The sequence below is a fragment of the Heloderma suspectum genome, chromosome 1, assembly GCF_057233095.1.
Source record: "Heloderma suspectum isolate Gila_16-S chromosome 1, 16-S_ref, whole genome shotgun sequence".
NCBI lineage: Eukaryota > Metazoa > Chordata > Lepidosauria > Squamata > Helodermatidae > Heloderma > Heloderma suspectum.
Genome location: NC_139458.1, coordinates 8,065,070 through 8,081,555, shown reverse-complemented (window position 1 = coordinate 8,081,555; position 16,486 = coordinate 8,065,070). Strand labels below are relative to the sequence as shown.

Genomic DNA, 16,486 nt, shown 5'->3' with positions numbered 1-16,486 from the left:
CTCACAAAATCCACACCATCTTCCTGCTCACCTCACGCTACGCGGTGCAGCTGGAGCAGGCCTTGGGGTGAAGCCCAGGGTGCTCCCACAGTCCAGGGGGTCCAAAGAACCCCCCAGAAAGCAGCCAATGATGGGGGCAGCAGCAAACAGGCCTGGTGGCAGCACCTGGTAAGCATGGGAAGGTCGGGGCCTGCCGGGGCTGACTCTGCTTGGCTGCTGTGCCCTCCCTTCCTTATATTTAAAGCCTTTTATGGTGGGAGGGGGGTGGCCGGGCCTGTACCTGGGTACAGGTGCTCATTGTATAAATTTTTACTTTTCCAATACATTATCCTTTTCTACAGTATAACGGTGCTTATTCCCAAGTAAATGTGTTTAGCATCCGGGCAGCAGAAGCAAACTCTGATTTATGCCTGCGCGCGTGATGGTGCTAGGATTAAATGAGTTTAAAATGTCAAACGGTACATGCTCAGAGTATTTTTTATCAGCTTAACCATTTTGTTTATTTGCTCTCTCTAACATTTCAGGAGGATATAGAAGCAGCTGTAAATCATGGAGTGGCAGCTGGGGGAGCGGGGGAGAGAAATGTTCATTGCCTTCTTCACCACTGAAGTAATACACGCTCACTCTTTCATACAGCAGTCACTTGCAACCCTACGCAGCTATCCCTCCAACATTCACTCCCTCTCCATCTTCCGGGATGCCCCTCTGTGCTGGCTGGTCCATTTTTCTGTTACCCTCCCAACCTTCAGTGTTCACCTCGCTCCTCTTTCCATCAGCCTGAGAATGGAATTCTCCCATCTCCCAAGCAAATGTTCTTCTTATCCCCCAGTCCAACACCTTCCCTCCCAATAAAACCTCCCAATAAGACCTTGGAGCCTTCCCCAACTTGGGGTCCTGCATATGTTTTGGACTTCAATTCCCAGCAGCCCTAGCAAGCAGGGACAATGGTCAGGAATGCTGAGAGTTGTAGTCCAAAACATTTGGACGACACAAGGTTGGGGAAGGCTGCATTAGATTTATAGCAGAAGATAACAGCCAGTGAGGAATGATGGATACAGCCAGGCAGTTTCTTATGGTGACACTATAATTCGCAGAACAGGTCTTGAACAGTTCACACAACCATACAGAGGTTCCAGTTACTATTCTATAAGGGACATCTGTGTGAGCCTCTGATACATGACTTCTCAGGCCCCCTTTCTCCTGGCAGCAAGCTGAGGCCACATTTGTCCATGGAGGACATTCGCAACATCCTCGATCAAAGCATCAAAAGTCTGTTCCCGCTCCCTTCTCTGGAGCAGCTGAAAGAGAAAGGAGAGACAGAGAGGGATGCTCTATACATAGAGGTATGTGGTGAGGGTTTCTTTCTAGGCCCTCTTTTTCCGATCTGCTTGTGGGCTCCCTAGAAGACTCTGGTTGGCCCCAGTGGGAAACAGGATGCTGAGCTAGACGGACCTTTGGCTTGGCTCCAGCAGGGCTGCTCTTACACTCTTATCTCTGCTTTCCATCCTGGACAGCCCCTATGTCTGGGGCCTGACAGGTGCCTACGGGCACCACTGCATTTGCAGACACATCTGTTGGTGCACACCTGGCTCTCTGCTCCTCTTGATTTCTTTTTTTAAAAACTGGTAGGCTGGAATGCTGCAAAGTGAAGTGCTGGCATCCAGCACCATCTTTATTTCCAAGAAGGCCTCTGGGCCCCAGAAAGTAACCATGTTTGGCAGCTGCAGCTCAGTGCTTTGTCATGAAGCAGGCCCAGCCACCCAGAAAAAGAGATAAAAGTGAGCTGAGGGGTGGTAGGGAACCTCCTGGGGTCTAGAGAGAGCAGAGTGGGAAGAGGGGAGGTGCTTTGCATGTGCTGTGTGTGCTGTGTGCATGTGTTTCTCTGAGCATCACCAGTTTGCCTTCTATGAAATGGGTGTTGGTGCAGGAAACTGTGGGTTCAAGAGTGCTATTGTGTTTTGGAATTCAGACCCCCACCTCTACCTTGTATTTAGGTTCTTGGGCAAGTTACTTTTATTTTAGCCTTCAGGGAAATGGGTGTTTTGTGACTGGTGACACTGCTCCCCAATGGCAGCCACTGTGAGAGCGCACTCTTCAGATGTTTTTCATGCGCATTTTCCAAATGTACACATTTTTCAACCCCTTTTTAATTTGTTCTGCAACTCGCACTGCAAGCTCAGAAATGTACGGACCAATCCCAGAATGCAACATGAATGGGTAAATTCGGTCAAAAACAAACTGAAACGAAATGCTCGTACATCCCTGGTATTAAACTTTGTTTAAAAAAAAAACGGGAGATCCGGTCACGGACCTCCTGACATCACGTCTAATTTGGCCCTCAGGCCTCACTGCTTGTGTTGTGGTTTCAGTCGCTGTACACTTGCTCCATGGATGCCTTTGGGAAACTCATCAAGAGCATCATTGAGGAACACCCGACCTCAGAGCTGATGGACGAAATGTTCCAGGTATGTGCGCCCAACGGAAAATCTGTTTGTTGGTGTTCAGTAGTCTGGAACAGACAACCATTGAGGGGCTCAGATATTCCACTCTTTCTCTCCAGTTTGCCATGTTCCAATCGGGGTTCCATGGGGCGTTCAGTGGGCATTTGATCTGTGCTGGCTGGTCATGCTTTGCAGCTGGGCACTGAAGGCATATAGGCAGGGCTGTCTCTACCAACCTCCTCAGGCAGCAGATGTTGTGGGCAGCAGGGGCAGTTCCCCAGCTATTCCTCCTGAGACATCCCTAAGACATTCCCCTCTGTGGGAGGAGAGTGCATGTGTATTACACAGCTTGCCTGCACGCCTATTCTGCTACCCTCGGGTGTGATGGAGGACACTGTCCCATCACCAGTGTTGAAGTAAAATTCAACGGCCAATCCAGTCTGCTTCTGTGCTAGGAACTGGGCACAGAGATGCTATCTTTGTCCTTGGCCTCAGGCAACAAGATGTCTTGGGCCAGCCCTGACTATAGGGCTCTGATCCAACTCTATGATATCATGACTAAAAGGACAAGATAGAGAGAGCCAGTGAGATATAGTGATTAGAGTGTTGAACTGGGACTCGGGAGACCTGGGTTCTAGTCCCCACACTGCCCTGAAGCTCCTTGGGTGGCCTTGGGCCCATCACTGACTCTCAGCCTAACCTACCTCACAGGGTTGTTGTGAGGATAAAATGGATAGGAGTCCGATGATGTAGGCCACCTTAGGTTCCTTGCAAGAAAAAAACAGGTAGGATATATAGAGATATATAGAGATATATAGAGATATAGAGATATAGATATAGATATAGATATAAAATAAAAGATAGATGTACTTTTTGCCAGTCAAAATATATAAAAGTATAATCCTCCCCCTGAAAATCCCCCCCCCAAAAAATTTGGATTACTATCTGCTTTCAAAACCTGAATAAAAGTGTTTAAGGGAGCAATCCTATGCATGTTTAGAGAGAGAGAAATCTTACAATCCTATGCATGTTTAGAGAGAGAGAAAAGTCCTACAATCCTATGCATGTTTAGACAGAAAAAATCCTACAATCCTATGCATGTTCAGAGAGAGAGAAAGTCCTACAATCCTAGATTTTGCCCTAATTTTTTATTTTATTTTTTAAGTTTGCCGTTCTGGGAGGTTTTCTAATTTCACCCTCGCTTGTCTTCTTGCTCCACGCACAGCTGATAGACCCCTGGTTTACCGAAACAGAGTGCAGCAGAGAGAGGGCTCTGCAGGCCAACTTCCAGGCACTTGCTGCCTTTCAAGAGAATGTTCACCTCCCTGTGAGTTCCCGGCTCTTCTTCTTCCTGGCAGGGGTGCAACTAAGTCTACTCTGGAATACACAGAAATGTCTTGCAACTAAACTGTTTGTTTGCTTGTTTTTGCCTTGGGTCAGTTAATCTAGATCAACCTTCCACAAGCTGGTGCCACTTTCTCTTGTTGCTGTCTGCAAAGTAGTTTTCAGCAGAGAAAGCCATACAAAATCCATGATAACTTGAAACTATACTGTAAGACCAGTGACATCATCATTATAGCCATAAATCAAGCAGACATAAAACCAACGAATAAAAGATGATAGACACCAACTTTGCCAGTTATCATTAAACGTCTTGGTAAAAACTGCAAAAAGCCCCATCAACCTGCCCATTTGCTGAGATCTACAGATCAGGGCTTCCTGTCCCATCGCCGGCTCAGGTACATTTGATGGCAACCAGGGGGGCGGCCTTTTTGGCTGTGGCACTCTGCCTGTGGAATTTGCTCCCCCTGCCATGCAAGAGGTGCCATCCTTGGGCTATATTTAGGCACCTGTTGAAAGCTTATCTGCATCACGGGGCATTTGCTGATTTTAATATCTAGCTCAGTTAGATTTCCTTTCTTGTTGTTTTTAATCTTTGTTTATTTTAATTGTCATGTTAATGAATTTTGTAGACCACCCTGTGATTTGATAATGAAGGGCAGTATATTAATATGTTAAATAAATACATAAATAAATAGGACAGTGTTACATTGGCTCCTGAATGACGATAGCACAGGCACCTCCCTTGCTTGCCTGGAAAGAGCATTCCATGCACATGGTGCTATCACTGAAAAGGCCCTCTCCTCCATCACCACTCTTCTCACCTGGAACAAGCGGGATACCCAGAAAAGGGAGTCAGTTGCAGGCAGGCTCATATGGGAGAAGGCAGTTCTTCAAATACTCAGGCCAGTTTAATTTTTTGTTCTTTCCTTTTTTGGCAGGATGGAGAGAATTTTCAACAATTTGGGTCACGGGTTGCGCTCCTCGCCCCGTACACCTGTGACGATTCCATCAGATGTCGACAGTGGGCAGCCCAGTGTATCACTTGCCTTATGCACATACAAGGTGAGGGCATTGTGAGCTGGTATCAGGGGTGTTTCTGAGCGCAGGGAGTGGGATAGCAGTTCAGATTCTGAAGGAGAACCATCAGACATGGGGGAGGTGTTTTGCCCAGCTACTCCAGATATGAGTAGGCCTGCTTCTCAGGTTACAAACGTACAGATGGCTGAGCTTGAGGGTTATAGAATCATAGAATAGTAGGGTTGGAAGGGGCCTACAAGACCATTGAGGGTCTGTCCTCACCACCACCCCTCCCGTGAGAGGCAGCACAAGGCCAATCGGGTAGACCGTCTAACTTCCGCCCCGCCTTCTCTCTCTTTGCTCTGCATCTGCACCTGGCATCTATTAGGTCAACCTCCTGTTGTGAGAAGCTGCGCTTAGAGGCCACACAAGAAGAGAGGAACCTCTTGCCCTTAAGTTAGGCTAGCAAGACTGCCTCCCTCTTCAAACCGCAGGCAACTCTCATAAATTCCATTTGGATCCCCTGAAGGCATTCCTTGTAGATGGAGAGTTTCTCTGAGAATTTGCATCTGTATGACCCTGTGAAGTAATGGATTAAAAGCTGTAGACTGAAGCCTCTCGTCCGTGTATGTTTGGGCATTGAGTGAAGTGGGGGCTAAGGGAATCGTGACAGCTGGGGCAGTGGGAGTCCCCCCCTTTCCAAGAACAGATGACCTAAAGGCAAATAGATGATTGTGCAGTTACTCATTCCCCATTTCTCCAAGCAGTGACGTTCTAGGGGTGTCGCTCTCTGGGTTTGATTTGCTTTGGATGAGAGAATGCTGGAGACTTACAGCATCTTGCAACGTTGCTTCTTTTACAAATTAACAACTAGATCAGTGGTGACAGAGGGCGGTGCTCTAAAGCAAACGACCACATTAGATCCTCAGTGAGAGATGCAGGTCCCTCAAGATGTCTGCATCAGCCAACTCACATCTCTCTCACTCTCTTTCTCTCGCTCACTCTCTTTCTCTGTCTTTCTCTCTCTCTCTCTCTCTCTTGCTCACTCTCTCCGCTTGGTCTCTTACAAAGTAAAAAAAAAGCCTGCATGCCAGATGTTTTTCACACAGAGACCCCTCCCCTCATCTGGGTGGGCAAGTTGTCGCCTTTCAAGAATAGACCTTGAAGGGCAAGAGAAAGAGCATTATTTCTGTAAGCTGTCTTACCTTTTTCTTCCCAGCATTTGGATGCACAAGATTGTCCTGAGGAAGGACCTTATTCCGAAAATGCATTGGGTCATATTACATTTTCATCTTGCCCACCTCTGAGAACTTGTTTCTCTCTTTGTGGTGTACTGGTCCTTTAAGAGAGCCTACAGCAAATGTAAAAGTAAAAGTAAAAAGCATAGCTCAGTGCTTAGTAGCCCTGGCCTGAGAGTGTTTGTTGAGACCTTTTACGTATTGGTCATCTTAATAAATATTGATGCTTACAGAAGATTTGGCTGTCTTGAGATTTGCCTAAATGCATACATAAGCAACAGACATCACACTCTTCCTTGTTTTGGTGCCTTCCTTTTGGTTTTTGCTGGGTTGTCTCCTTGCCCATCAAAATCATTCAAACACACACAGAGAGATTCCCAGCTAACTCCTAGGGATGAGCTCCCATTGAAGAAACATCAAGCAACCATTCTGCCTAACAAAGGAATGGCCAACTAGAAGCCATAGCAATATTTAGGCACTTCCTTTAGCAAAATCAATTGAGCAAGAGATTAGGAAAATAGTTTGGCAATGTTCCTCTTTTTTTTCTTTTCAGCTAAGTCAAGAATCACGTATGTGGAAGAAAAAGAAATGTCCTCTGCCTGTACCGATCTACAGACGGACGTTCCCAGTGCTCTCTTCAGAGCATCATCCAGAATGGCCAAGGTGAGTGCCTCCACTTGAGCAATATCCCAATTAATCTGGGTAGCATCAATGCAGTGCCAGTTCCCAGTTTTTGAGGGCCATTGGGCAAGGTATCTTCAATGGGCCCCCTCCCTCAGGGAGTCCATGTGGCGTGTCCATCCCATCCCCACATGTGATTGTTATCCCATCACCACTCCTCATGAAAATCTCAACAGCATCAGGCACAAATTCCAACTCTAGAATTCTTAATACCTTTATATTCCCTCAACCTCTTCCTTTCGGGAAAACCAGAGAGCAAGTGTGTGAGGAATGGTTACAACTATAATAACCTAAAATCCACTGCAGAGGTGTTTTTCTCCTACTGCTAAGAAAACCTCTTTTCTTTTACAAACCTTTAAAACTGTCACTGCCACCATTCTCCCCTTAGCTAGGAGAGAACCTTCAGTTTCTCTCTCTCTCTCTTTCCATGTGTGTGTGTGTGTGTGTGTGTGTGTGTGCATGTACATATTGTGACCCAAGGGACTGGAAACAAAGCCCTATGAGGAGAGACTGAAAGAACTGGGCATGTTTAGCCTTGAGAAGAGAAGACTGAGGGGAGATAGGATAGCGCTCTTTAAGTACTTGAAAGGCTGTCACAGAGAGGAAGGCCGGCATCTCTTCTCCATCATCCCAGAGTGCAGGACACGGAATCATGGGCTCAAGTGACAGGAAGCCAGATTCTGGCTGAACATCAGGAGAAACGTCCCAACTGTGAGAGTAATACGACAGTGGAACCAATGACCTAGGGAGGTGGCGGGCTCTCCCACACAGGAGGCATTCAAGACGAGGCTGGGCAGCCATCTGTCAGGGATGCTCTGACTTGGATTCCTGCATTGAGCAGGGGGCTGGACTCGATGGCCTTGTAGGCCCCTTCCAACCCTACTATTCTATGATTCTATGACATTCTTATGTTCATCAAACCATTTCCCTGTTAATAATGAGACCAAGAATGATGTGGTTTGTATTAGCAAAATAAAAACTAACTTTATTTACAAAGGATAAGACGTTTCAAGTTAGTTGGTGTAACCTGTGGTAAAGAATGGTTTCACGTTTTTATTAAATCCTTGCCTCCTCTGCCCCATCTAATAATAGTCTTTAAAATAATAATTAAACTTCCCAGGAAATCTATCCAACCCCGAAACTCGAGCCCAGAGTCCTTCCTGCCCCTCAAGCCACCAAACCTAGTCTAAGGCCTCAGGACCAACCCAGCTCCAATTGTTCTCCCTCTGTCCCGAGAGTAAACCACCTCAGCCAATCAGGAGACGGTATTTAAATTCTGAACGTTCAAATTCCCCCCTCCCACATACTTACCAAAGCCTCAAAGAGACAAGACGTGTTATAACACATCGACCACGCAGGCAGACATCACAACAGACAAACCATAAAGAAATGCACCGTTTCGTCACAGCCCACCTTTTCACCACCTGCTTGTCACTCGCTGCCTGTGCTCCTCAGCCCCTTTTTCATTGTTGCCACCACTTGCTTGCTTGACAGGCAAATAGCCAGGGAGCCAGGAGGCCGTGGCACCTCCTTGTCCCCACCACCGTTTTCCGAGCTAAAGCAAGAGGCAGGTGAACACACACCTTGCGATGGCAAAGGGGAGGAGCCACTCCAGGAGGATCTTGTCGGTGGGCCCCTGCTGGGGTGTGGGCCCTTGGCAAGTGCCCAACCGTGCCTGCCTTTGACACTGGCCCTGCATCCACATGTCAGGTTTGTTTGGCTGTACTTTTTTCTCAATGGTTTTTTCATGTGGGAAATATTGTGAAAAAAATACCGTTCTGTGGAAAGCATGAGAACACAGTTCTGTCGATGTCAGCACAGGGTACAATCCAGTCCCCAGCCCCCAATCCCTTGTGCAAATGGCAGATGCCCCCATACATGCATATAGCCTGTTCCCATCCAAAAAGCACACTGCCCCATTTGCATCCAAGTGTGTGAATGCGCCACTGCATACCACTCCATAGAGTGACACCAGTGTGAGGCTCTACACACACGTGCACACACACACACGCGCACACATACATGCATGCATGAAACAGGGATGGGGTGAGTACTGGGGGAGGCTCAAAATGCAAAAAAAAAAAAACCCTCTCAGGGAAAATGTGAGACCCATTCCATATCAATTCATACTAGGGATGTCAGAGAAATCTGCAACAGAATCAGATGAGTTTGGATTTCTATGAATTGGACCCACAGATTCTGCAGCGGAGCAGCTTTTCCTGAGTCGCACAGATTCCAGACTTGTGGACTGCTGTTGTTTTTACTTTACGGAATTTCATGCAAATTTAGGGTGCAATCGTATGGGGATAGGCAGCCATCTCCAAACTCAGAGACAACCGCCTATCCAATGCAGGGCAGGAGAAGTGTGGAGGGGATCGTTTCCTCCGCACTTCAGCCACCCTGCATTTGTGGCTAGACAGCAATTTCGGCTGTCTCTTGTGGTGCAGAGTGGTAGGTGGCAGTATTGCAACCGAAACTCTCCCCATGACCTGAGTTCGATCCCAACGGAAGTTGGGTCTCAGGTAGGCGGCTCAGGTCGACTCAGCCCTCCATCCTTCTGAGGCCGGTAAAATGAGTACCCAGCTTGCTGGGGGAAAGGTAGTCACGACTGGGGAAGGCAATGGCAAACCACCCCGCTATAGTCTGCCATGAAAACGCCAGCACAAGCGGCGTCCCCCTAGGGGTCAGTAATGACCCAGTGCTTGCACAGGAGGAACCTTTCCTTTATGGACTTGAGCACACTCCGGGAGAGAGTGGAGGACAGGAAGGCCTGGCATGCTATGGTTCATGGGATCACGAAGAGTCGGACACGATTGAACGACTGAACACAGCTGTGGGAAGGCGGAGCGGGGGGGTGGACGCTGGCCGATGCATAGGATGCATCGGACTGGCATTTCCATCCTCCCCGCCCTGGAATGCCCCGTTTTCATTGCTCCACACTCGTCCTCTGAGTGTGGACCCTGGGGCCATGCAAGGCACTGCAGGAGGGGGGGAAGGTCGGTTCTCAGGAACCACCCTCAGTGCGGGCTCTGAGGTCAGTTCCCAGAAACCGACGTATCCTACGGCCGTCTAGCCACTGACTAGCAGCCATAGGATTGCTCCCTTAGTCATAGAAAAATATGACAAAAAAAAGTCCCCAGCTGAAAGTGTGCATCTCCCCCATAGGCTAAAGCATGAAAATGTGCACGGGGGGGGGGGGATTTGTACATTTGCACGAGTGCGAATTTGCACAAATGCAAATTTGTGCAGATTCAGGAAACTGGAAAAAAATCAAATTCCATCAACGAGCAGACAACAGAGAACGAAGGGACCTGGCAATCCACGAAATGCAGACAGAACGGATTTTACAAATTCTGTCCATCCCTGGTCCATGCCCATGTCCAGATCGGATCTTGAAATGTGTTGCAAATGCCCTCCTCTCCCCTTCCGCATCTCTCACCTTGCAAGAAAAAATAATCTTTCAAGAAGGGTGGGGGGTGAACCATGGTGGGAAGAATCTAAGCCCACTACCAGGAAGGCAGCCAGCTCTTTGGCCAGCCAGCTCCGGAATGTGAAAGAGCAGGTCTGAGCTTGCCAGATGCGGCTCGGTCTTGTCCATTCCAGCCTCCCCCAGCCTGGAACCCTCCCTCCAGATGCTTTAGACTACAAGTCCCATTGTCCCTGGTCATGCTGACTGGGGCTGATGAGGTTGTAGCCCAGAAACATCTGGGGGGCTCCAGGTTCAGGAAGGCTGCTCTGTTCTGAACGGCGGGGGCTCCCCATGGTCTCTGGGATCTTTCTGAGTTCTCCTACCTGTGATTCATTTAACTGGGGATGCCAGGAATTGAACCCTGGACCTTCTGTGTGCAATGTGCTGTGCCACTGAGTTATAGAAGCCATGTGCCCTACCACTGAGCTATAAGCATCCCATGGGATCCTTTGTTTGTGGTGTGTTTACAGATGGTCAGTGCCTATTTCCCACCAGATCAAGCCCTGGACTTCATAGAGGCCATCTTAGAAGACCTTGTGTCCGGCAACGAAAAGTGTGCCATTGCTGCTGGTCACTGGCTACTAACCCTCCTTCAAGACTGTGGTGAAACACTGGAAGCACAGGTGATTGCTTGCCACTGCTGCGGCCTTTCCAAGCGCCGTTCGATGGCTGTTGAACAGACCTCTGAAGGCAGTTCTGGGATTACTTGTTTTTATTTGGCTGGAGCGGCCCCCCGTGGATGCAGCGGCGTGGCTTTCGCTTCAGCGCTTCAGCCGCCAAGCTCAAGTCAGTCCACTAGCCATGTACGGTGCCCCACTGAGGAGCTGATTGGTCTCCTGGTTATGCTGCCTGCCTGGGCCTACGAAGAGAAGGAGATGCCAAGCACACTGCAGGCTGGCGGGCTGCGTTTGGCTCGATGGATCACAGGCTGGGCAGGGCTTAGTCCAGGGGTGACCCCACCACCACCACCATGGACCTGCTGTGGGCTGCACTCCTGCTGCTGTGCTGCTGAAAAACGGGGTGGGGGGGTTAAAAATAAGTTGCGCCTTGCCACCACAGAGGAATAGAGGGGACAAATGTAGCTTGAACACAAGCTACATTTGTCTGTTCTAAGCCTCCACAGTGGTTTGCAGCAGCAAACAGCAGGGTTCTTCAGCAGGGAGCCACGGGAGATGGGGCTAGGCCACGCTGGAGCCAGGGAGCTGCGTCTGACCAAGTCCAGGCCTAGTTTAACCTTTACGTTCCTTGAAAGCGCTTCATGGCCTTTCCCTCCACCCCTCATATCCCAGTATATCTCTGCCCATAACCTGTGCTTCTCCTCCACCACCTGAAGATCTGCGAAAATAGGCCATCCTGCCCTCTTAACAGCATTCATATCTACTCTAACTGTTCTCCCTTGTAGCCTCTTAGACTGAAGCTCCTGCCTGGAACTCCTATATGGTGTCAGCTGTCTCTCCCCCGACACCCCGCCATCTCTCTTTTCCTTCAGATCCATCCTTAAACTCCCAACCCTTCCCCCAAACAAAATAAAGTCTAACGCTGGAGAATGATGATTTTGGAGAGCGGAAGGTTGATAATGCTTCAGACACTTTCAAAACCTCTTTGACCAGAGGCCGGAATGAGAACAAACATTAGGGTGCATCTAGAGCAGGGGTGAGCGGCCTGCCTCCGATGGGCTGCATGGGGCTCCTGCTGCAGCCCCTGCCATGCCCCCAAACTGTACAAAGTAATTATGTGTTTAAAAAACAAAAACAAAATGGCACCTGGAGCGGCCATTTTGAAGATTTTTTAACCTTTTAGTACTTTGTAGCTACTATGGAGTACCAGAAGGGTCAAAAGTAGCTTGAAATGTGTGTGTGTACACATACATATATACATACATACATGTTTGATTTAAAACATTTGTATCCCACCCTATATCATTAAGATCTCAAGGTGGCGTACAGATAAAATCAATTTAAGCAGTATAAAACAATAAATCATTTAAACACCTAAAACATATTAAACCAATAAACAAGCTAATACCAATTAAAATCTAAAACAATAAAACAGTTAAAACAGTGTGCTACTTTAGGGAATGCATTTAGACCTCAAAGGCTTTGGTAAAAAGCCATGTTTTTACTTGGTGCTGAAATGAAACCAAAGTATGCACCAATTGGGCCTCCAAGGGGAGGGCATTCCACAACTGGGGTGCCACAGTAGAGAAGGCCCTCTCCCATGTCCTACCATAGTGTATGTCTCACAGTGGTGGGAAGCAGAGGAGAGCCGCTCCAACAGATCTCAGTCCTCGGGCAGGCATATATAGGGAGAGGCACTCCCTCAAATATCGAGGTCCCAAGCCTCTTAGATTTGACGGTGTGGTCAGTGAGCCAGACATCCTGAAGAGTGAGGTTGAATGGGCCTTAAGAATCATTGCTAATAACAAGGCAGCAGGAGATGACGGTATCCCAGCTGAACTGTTTAAAGTCTTGCAAGATGATGCTGTCAAGGTGGTGCATACCATATGCCAGCAAATTTGGAAAAAACAAGAATGGCCAACAGATTGGAAAAAATCAACTTATATCCCCATACCAAAAAAGAGAAGCACCAAAGAATGTTCAAACGATCGAACAGTGGCACTTATTTCACATGCCAGTAAGGTAATGCTCAAGATCTTGCAAGGTAGACCCCAGCAATTCATGGAACGAGAATTGCCAGATGTACAAGCTGGGTTTAGAAAAGGCAGAGAAACTAGAGACCAAATTGCCAATATCCGCTGGATAATGGAGAAAGCCAGGGAGTTTCAGAAAAACATCTATTTCTGTTTTATTGACTATTCTAAAGCCTTTGACTGTGTGGATCATAACAAATTGTGGCAAGTTCTTGGTGGGATGGGGATACCATGTCATCTTGTCTGCCTCCTGAGGAATCTGTATAATGACCAAGTAGCAACGGTAAGAACAGACCACGGAACAATGGACTGGTTTAAGATTGGGAAAGGAGTACGGCAGGGTTGTATACTCTCACCCTACCTATTTAACCTGTACGCAGAACACATCATGCGACGTGCTGGGCTTGATGAAGCCAAGGCTGGAGTTCAAATCGCTGGAAGAAACATTAACAATCTCTGATATGCAGATGATACCACTTCGATGGCTGAAAGCGAGGAGGAGCTGAGGAACCTCATGATGAAGGTGAAAGAAGAAAGTGCAAAAGCTGGGTTGCAGTTAAACCTCAAAAAAACCAAGATTATGTCAACCAGCTTGATGGATAACTGGCAAATAGAGGGAGAAAACGTGGAGGCAGTGACAGACTTTGTCTTTCTAATCACAAAGATTACTGCAGATGCTGACTGCAGCCAGGAAATCAGAAGACGTTTACTTCGTGGGAGGAGAGCAATGACAAATCTTGATAAAATAGTTAAGAGCAGAGACATCACACTGACAACCAAGGTCCACATAGTTAAAGCAATGGTCTTCCCCGTAGTAACCTATGGCTGTGAGAGCTGGACCATAAGGAAGGCTGAGCGAAGGAAGATAGATGCTTTTGAACTGTGGTGCTGGAGGAAAATTCTGAGAGTGCCTTGGACTGCAAGAAGATCAAGCCAGTCCATACTCCAGGAAATAAAGCCAGACTGCTCACTTGAGGGAAGGATATTAAAGGCAAAACTGAAGTACTTTGGCCACATAATGAGAAGACAGGATTCCCTGGAGAAGATGCTGATGCTAGGGAAAGTGGAAGGGAAAAGGAAGAGGGGCCGACCAAGGGCAAGATGGATGGATGATATTCTGGAGGTGACGGACTCGACCTTGGGGGAGCTGGGGGTGGCGACGGCCGACAGGAAGCTCTGGCGTGGGCTGGTCCATGAAGTCACGAAGAGTCGGAAGCGACTGAACGAATAAACAACAACAAGCCTCTTAGAGCTTTAAATGTCATCACCAAAACCTTGAATTCTGACCAGAAGCATATTGGCATCCAGTGCAACTCCTTTAAAACTGGCATTATATGATTTTTATGAGATCTTCTGGTCAACAGTCTAGCTGCTGCATTTTGCACTAGCTGCAACTTCCGAGTTGTCTTCAAGGGCAGCCCAACATAAAGTGCATTGCAGTAGTCTAATCGGGAAGTTACCATCACGTGCACTACTGTGGCAAGGTTATCCCTGTCCAGGAAAGGCCGTAGCTGGCGGATCAGCCAAAGCTAGACCCAAGTACTCCAAGCCACGGAGTCCACCTGGGGCACCAGTGATAGGAATGGATCTAGGAATACTCTCAAGCTACGTGCCTGCTCCTTCAGGGGGAGTGCAACCCTGTCCAGGACAGGTCACTTATCCAGCTCCTGGACTCGGGAACCTTCAATCCACAGAGTTTCCGTCTTGTCAGGATTTAGCTTCAGTTTGTTGGCCCTCTTCCAGCCCATTACAGCCTCCAGGCACTGGTCCAGTGCCTTCACTGCCCCAGCTGACTCCGACAGCAAGGAGAAGTAGAGCTGAGCATCGTCAGTGTACTGGTGACACCCCACCCCCAAACTCCTAATGACCTCACCCAGCGGCTTCATACAGATATTGAACAGCATGGGGGAGATAGATATACGTTTGGCAATGCAGGGTGGTGAGGTGTAGGCTGTGTTGCCCTGGTCTAGACTATAGGTAACAATGCGCCTTGCTAAAGGCACAATCCTAGGCATGTTCAGACAGAAAAAAGTCTGGCTGATTCAAGCATGCTGGGAGTTGTATGGCTTTTTCTTTCTTTTTTTTCTGAATATGCATAAGATTACACCTTAACTCATTTTCATCCCATGTTTTTTTCTATTTCTCTCTCTCCTCTCTCCATGGTTAACTTTAGATTTTGAGGTCCTTGGGGCAGGGATGTGTCTCTTTTGCATACACTGAAGCACCACGAATTCTGGTGGCACTGTATAAGTAGACTGATGGTATTCGAATTTTTTTAAACAAATGGTTTTAAATTGACCCCCGCTCATCTTCAGAGGAAGCAGCGTGCTGTTAAGATGTTAGAAGGGTATTTGGATTCTTTATTTTATTTCATGTACTAAAATAAAGAGGACTGCAGATAGCAATATATATATTTTTTGTTTATTTTATTTACAGCATTTGTATACTGCTCCGCATCTAAACAGATTCAGGAGCAGTGAACAACAAGAGATAAAATGAGCAAAAGATAAAAAGAATGAAACTTGACATTAAAATTATTCTTTTAAAAAAAAAAACACAGAGTGCCAATAAAACTGAGGCTGGTTAACCAAGGAATGCTTCCTGGAAAAGAGCTGTTTTCAGGAGGCACTGAAAACAACCCAGGGTTTGCACCTGCCTGAACTCCAAAGGCAGGCAGTTCCACAAGAAGGGGGCCACCACACTGAAGGCTCTTTTCATGGTGGACTCCAACCAGGCCATAGGACCATGTGGAACCACCAGGAGCACGCCCTCTGATGGCCTCAGTGATCGGACAGGCTGGTAAGGGATAAGGCGCTCTCTCAGGTGTCCTGGCCCCAAGCCCAAGCTGCTTTGTACACTAGTACCAAAACCTGGCCCGGTAGCAGATAGGCAGCTACCAGTGCAGTTCCCCCAGCAAAGGAGTTGCATGCTGGAAAGGGGCAGGTCCTGACAACAGCTGAGCTGCTGCATTCTGCACTTAGCTCCAGCTTCCAGAGCAGCCTCAAGGGCAGCCCCACATAGAGCGCATTGCAGCAATCCAGTCTTGAGGTTACTAGTGCCTGGACCACTGTGGCCAAGCTATCCTCTATATATACCACTGTTGTTCCTTCCAGATATCGGCGATCCTCGATATATTCTACAGCCGCTTGCCTACCATCAAGCGGGATGATTTGCGACAGGTTCTGGTGGATGCCGTGTCTCTTGTTGCCCATTATCACCTGGACGCCGTGTTCAGCAGCCTCCTGGGCCGGCGCCTTCCAATGGACCAGTGTGTGCTGGAGTTAAACTGGGGCTTTTAGTCATTTGGGGAGCAAGGCCGGCGTCAAGGGTAGCGGTAATTGAGCCCCTGCCAAGGGCCCGCGCCCCAGGACAGCCCACTGACAAGAACCCCCCCCCCCGGAGTTGCTCCTCTTCTTCACCACTGCAGCTGTGTTCCACTGCCTCTCATCGTGGCCTGGACAACGGTGGTGGTGAGGAGGAGGAGCAGGAGATGCCCTGGCCGGCTTGCTTGCCAGCTCTCTGCCTGTCCAGCAAGCGAGTGGTGGCCATGAGGAGAAAGAGGATGCGGAGCAATGCTGGTGAGAAGGGAGACTCGCTGAGGGAGGGGGCCCAGTGGGGGTGTCTTGCCCAAGGGTCCTCCAAAACC

General features: G+C 48.2%; 1 protein-coding gene across 1 annotated transcript in view; it reads left to right on the top strand.

Annotated features, from left to right (window-relative positions):
• The window catches only part of LOC146356867 (maestro heat-like repeat-containing protein family member 2B), a 79,925-nt gene that overhangs the window by 43,952 nt on the left and 19,487 nt on the right, over window positions 1-16,486 (top strand). The window contains exons 25-31 of the mRNA XM_084826443.1: window positions 1,208-1,343; window positions 2,370-2,465; window positions 3,667-3,768; window positions 4,724-4,847; window positions 6,594-6,703; window positions 10,661-10,813; window positions 15,954-16,108. Coding sequence (XP_084682569.1) covers window positions 1,208-1,343; window positions 2,370-2,465; window positions 3,667-3,768; window positions 4,724-4,847; window positions 6,594-6,703; window positions 10,661-10,813; window positions 15,954-16,108 — 876 coding nt within the window. The remainder of the gene's footprint in view (window positions 1-1,207; window positions 1,344-2,369; window positions 2,466-3,666; window positions 3,769-4,723; window positions 4,848-6,593; window positions 6,704-10,660; window positions 10,814-15,953; window positions 16,109-16,486) is intronic.